The sequence below is a fragment of the Agrilus planipennis genome, unplaced genomic scaffold (genome assembly GCF_000699045.2).
Source record: "Agrilus planipennis isolate EAB-ADULT unplaced genomic scaffold, Apla_2.0 scaffold10, whole genome shotgun sequence".
Lineage (NCBI taxonomy): Eukaryota > Metazoa > Arthropoda > Insecta > Coleoptera > Buprestidae > Agrilus > Agrilus planipennis.
The window spans coordinates 2,184,811-2,188,744 of NW_020442465.1; the positions used below are offsets into that span (position 1 = coordinate 2,184,811).

The 3,934-nt window shown below is 32.1% G+C and overlaps 2 protein-coding genes across 3 annotated transcripts in view; one reads left to right on the forward strand and one right to left on the reverse strand.

The window, feature by feature from the left end:
* Nucleotides 1-257: 257 nt before the first annotated feature.
* LOC108734076 (histone deacetylase Rpd3) overlaps nucleotides 258-3,934 on the reverse strand; it is a 20,720-nt gene continuing 17,043 nt past the window's right edge. The window contains exon 8 of the mRNA XM_025981051.1: nucleotides 258-923. Coding sequence (XP_025836836.1) covers nucleotides 856-923 — 68 coding nt within the window. The 3' untranslated portion in view covers nucleotides 258-855. The remainder of the gene's footprint in view (nucleotides 924-3,934) is intronic.
* On the forward strand, nucleotides 1,004-3,759 carry LOC112906612 (intraflagellar transport protein 172 homolog). Of its 2 annotated transcripts, none has more exons than XM_025981048.1 (3): nucleotides 1,004-1,452; nucleotides 2,680-2,881; nucleotides 2,960-3,759. In XM_025981048.1, the coding sequence occupies exons 1-3, from the start codon at nucleotides 1,156-1,158 to the stop codon at nucleotides 3,220-3,222; spliced, it is 762 nt and encodes a 253-aa protein (XP_025836833.1). In that variant the 5' UTR covers nucleotides 1,004-1,155; the 3' UTR covers nucleotides 3,223-3,759. The 2 variants fall into 2 exon arrangements, with proteins under 2 accessions (XP_025836833.1, XP_025836832.1); XM_025981047.1 differs by having other exon boundaries at nucleotides 1,014-1,452; nucleotides 2,954-3,759.

A 3,934-nucleotide genomic window follows, 5' to 3' on the forward strand; every position in this document is an offset into this window, starting at 1 on the left:
AGTTTAATAAATAAATTGGTATTTTTTTAAACTTAGACAACGCTTTCTACAAAGGGCACTATCAATAATTACCCATGGGCGCTATCAATAAATTACCCAAGAGCTCCATAATTTCTACAGTCTTCTGAAATCTAAATCGAAAATCGAACACCCCTACCGAATTTTATCAGAAAAAATAATGTGAATTCAGACTGAAATAGCAACAAAAAATAACGAAACAAAAAATACACATAAAATAAAAAAATAAAGCACCAAAATCAATTGTCAAAATAAGTATATTAAAAAGTAACTAAAGAAATAAACAGGTCACATTACAATAAAAATAATAACTGACCACCATTACTTAATCATAATAATCACGAACACTCTGTATCAGCCTTTTGTCTACTATAACTCACAAGAACACGAAAAAATGCACAGCTTTACATTCCTTCATTTCCACTTACTTATTCTCCAGGCCACAAAAGAAGAAATGATAAAACATGTCCACGTTTAATAAAATAAATACCGTTATTATTCCTTTGTGAGATAACTTACGAATGAACTTTCATTGCTATTACTATTATCATTACAATTATTATTATTATTTACATGCACGACATGAAATACACACGCCTCACAAACAGGAAAAAATTCAGTAGTTTTATTCCTATTTTTCTGCCTATGAACATCTGCCCAAGGACTGCATAATGAAAGATTAATAAAAGTTTTTGTCTCCTTTTTTTTGTTTTCTTCCCAGAACATGCGACGGGGCCATATTTTTAGTTCAGTTTTTATTTTTATGTTACTTTAACTGTTTATTTATTTATACGTAGACTTGGACTGGTGGTGCGATTGAGAAGGATTGGACGTTCGTCACGGCAAAGGACCCGTGTCTTTCGACTCGGACTCCGCTATCGATTTTGAATCTTCTTTATCTTCACCTGGAAATAAATGTACAATATTATAACTATATATATAATAATAATATATAATTAATNATGTCGATAGTTTTCTTATTAACTGCAGCAGTGTTTATATCTAAATTTTCTAATAGATTTAATTTAAAGCTTTGTGGTGGATCATCTAAATGGTGGCCATTGGCGATTATCTAATATGACAACGTTGTGGTTATATTTAACACAATGCTCAGGGATACTTTGTTTTTAAGGGGTTATGGAATCATTGGATTTGTTGGCTGAACAAGGGCATTGGACAAAGTGCATTGAAAAGGCAAAAGCACATGGTTTGCCAATTTTGCACAAATACTTGGCATTGTATGCTACCAGTTTATTAAAAGATAGTTCCCCAATCCAAGCTGTAAAAGTGTTCAATACATACGGAACGCCGGCTATCAGTCAAAACTTTAAAATTTACAACCGAATCGTAAAAGAAATGTTGGCATTGAATATTGATAAAGAAGAAAATAACTACGAAATATGGTCAGAGTTACGACAGATGCTTCATAAACTGGTAAAAAGAGCTTATTCATATAGTTAGTTACACTAATTTTGTTCAATCACTCCCTAATTAAACTGTTTATAAATCTGCCGTGTGCTACATCTAAGCGCCACCTTTAGGCAATATGCAGTATTTCAAGAAAACAATAGATCGTCAAATTCCTTAGATCGTTGCATTATACAATTATGTATAATATATAAATTATTTTTGCCTACAGTGAAATACCTATCACAAAGGAAATATTTTCTGAGCGAAAACTTTTGTACGTGATATTAAACAATAATTACTTACGTATATATCAGTTTATCAATCAAAATAATTTTCTCGTGTGTATAAAAAGGTTATGATATAAGTAAAAAAGGATTCAACAGAAACCGATTACATATATTATTCTTTTAAAATTGTTAGGTTAGGTATGCAGAAATTGCACATGTATTTAGTTTTCTTGAGATAATTCGTAATCATAATTACCTGACCAACGCTATGCTTCAGGGCAACAAAATAACTATATTGTATCTTATAACAATTAAACAACTTATACGCAATTTTTGGCATCATTGAAAGTAAAGATATTAAATAATACCTAGAAATATATTATCAAAAACCTCCAAACGATCTTGGTTTGTTTGGATAATTTTACTACTTATAATCCTCGAAGTTAGATATAACCAAGACATAACCCTTTATAAAGTTTGTCACATAACCTTTCAAAGCTAAATGTGTTCCCAGAAAACAATAAATAATAAGAGTAATTAAAGTACACCAAGTACAAGAAAATACATCAGATTTGTAACAAAAGAACGTTAAAAAATTACTATTTATCATACCTTTGTATGCCAACATCTCCCAACGCACTTTTCGCTTACAATTTCTCCTATGCATCACCGTGTCTTGTAAAATAATACAGAAGTTTCCAAAAACTTGAATAACTCGAATTAAAAGTTTGATATAGTCAATCGTTTAATATCAAAGTAACACCTCACTAATCACACGTTCAATCTTTAACTGCCGTCACGGAAATGAAATAGATCACCTGATTATTACTATGTATTTATGAAGCTGTAAGGGCTGCGTCTGCGCCCTATCAAAGGAACTTAAATCTCTTTCCTTTATTAAATGGCGGCAAATTTTAAATGGAAAACAATTTAATACACTTAATTATACCAAATTATACTATGTTAATTAGTAGGTATCTGGTAAAGTGACGTAAAGAGAAGAAGTAAATTATTTTAATTTCAGGTGGAAAATATTAAAACGGGTAATGAAGTTAATTCTCAAACAAAAAGTCACTTTGAAGAACTTTTGCTAATTGTTCATTTTTGTGCGTTGAGGGCTATTTGTAAGAAAGTTCCTTCTTTAAAGCAAATAGCAGTAAAAATATCAATTGCTTTGCTCAGGTACATTGATGTAATTCCAGCTGATAAGGCATTTTGTGAAGCAGGTAAGAAATTACAAATATTTTTCCAATTTATTTACCGTCATCCTTTTGGCATTTTATTATTGACTCGTAAAGGTCTAGATTTGCGGGAAGAAGGTAGAATTTCAGAAGCTTTTGTATTCCTGAATTACTATCTGGATATTTGCGAAGCAATCGAGGAGGGAGATAGTCAAATTATTGATAACACGTACATGGAACACACCGACATACCAACCGATTTCCCGTTACCAAAGGCACTGTACCTTCAGGACGATGAAGCTCTCCATGATGATATTCGTCAATGGGTACTTACAACGAGCATGGACCAAAACATAGATCAGGTACATGTCGTTTTAATTGCATAAAACATTCAAGCGGAAAATTCGCGCTGCCCCTCAAAGCTCTATGGCTTATAGATTATATCGTTCAGTACTGTGAAAATTAAGGATTGTGTTGATGTAAAATCGAATTAAGAAATTAATCAGAAAGATACAAGATTTCTCCTCTCCCCCCTAAGGATTATTTCTGGATTCGCCCTCGACAAAACACCTATTTAAGCAATTTTAATCGTTTTTTGCTTAAACTTCACTAATGTACTCGAAAAATATGATAATGACCGCAAATGTAAGCCAAAAATCGTCAGTTTTCTCGCCCTTAAATCACTTGTATAGGGATTAAAAGTTAAGAGTACCCTTATACAATATTAAACTGCAATAAAATTCCAGTAATTGGTAAAAAGTTTTATTAACATCTATGAATAAACTATAAATCTGTTGTGACTTACAATTAGTTTACAAAACTGCCTCTTATCTTGAACTATGAACTTCAGCCAGGAAAAAACATTGAACGTATACTTCATTTACTTTCTGTAGCGATGTGACCTTCAGTTTGACCGGCGCAAAGTAAAAAAGAACAGCACTAGGCCAGAAAAGGAAGGAGACAACTCTCGGCCAAACTCTTAACCGGTGAGGAGCGTATAATCCGTACAGTACTACACGGAAAAATTGACCATTTTATCCACTACAATTGCATTGCTCAAATGTGCTGTTATTGGTACCATTTACTACTGAAAATATC

What these genes read in the sequence shown, in the direction of transcription:
- LOC112906612 (XM_025981047.1), top strand. Translation starts at nt 1,156, where the DNA reads ATGGAATCATTGGATTTGTTGGCTGAACAAGGGCATTGGACAAAGTGC. An exon ending in GACAGATGCTTCATAAACTG is followed by an intron (nt 1,453 to 2,679) that starts GTAAAAAGAGCT and finishes TTTTAATTTCAG; the next exon opens with GTGGAAAATATTAAAACGGG. An exon ending in TAAGGCATTTTGTGAAGCAG is followed by an intron (nt 2,882 to 2,953) that starts GTAAGAAATTAC and finishes TGACTCGTAAAG; the next exon opens with GTCTAGATTTGCGGGAAGAA.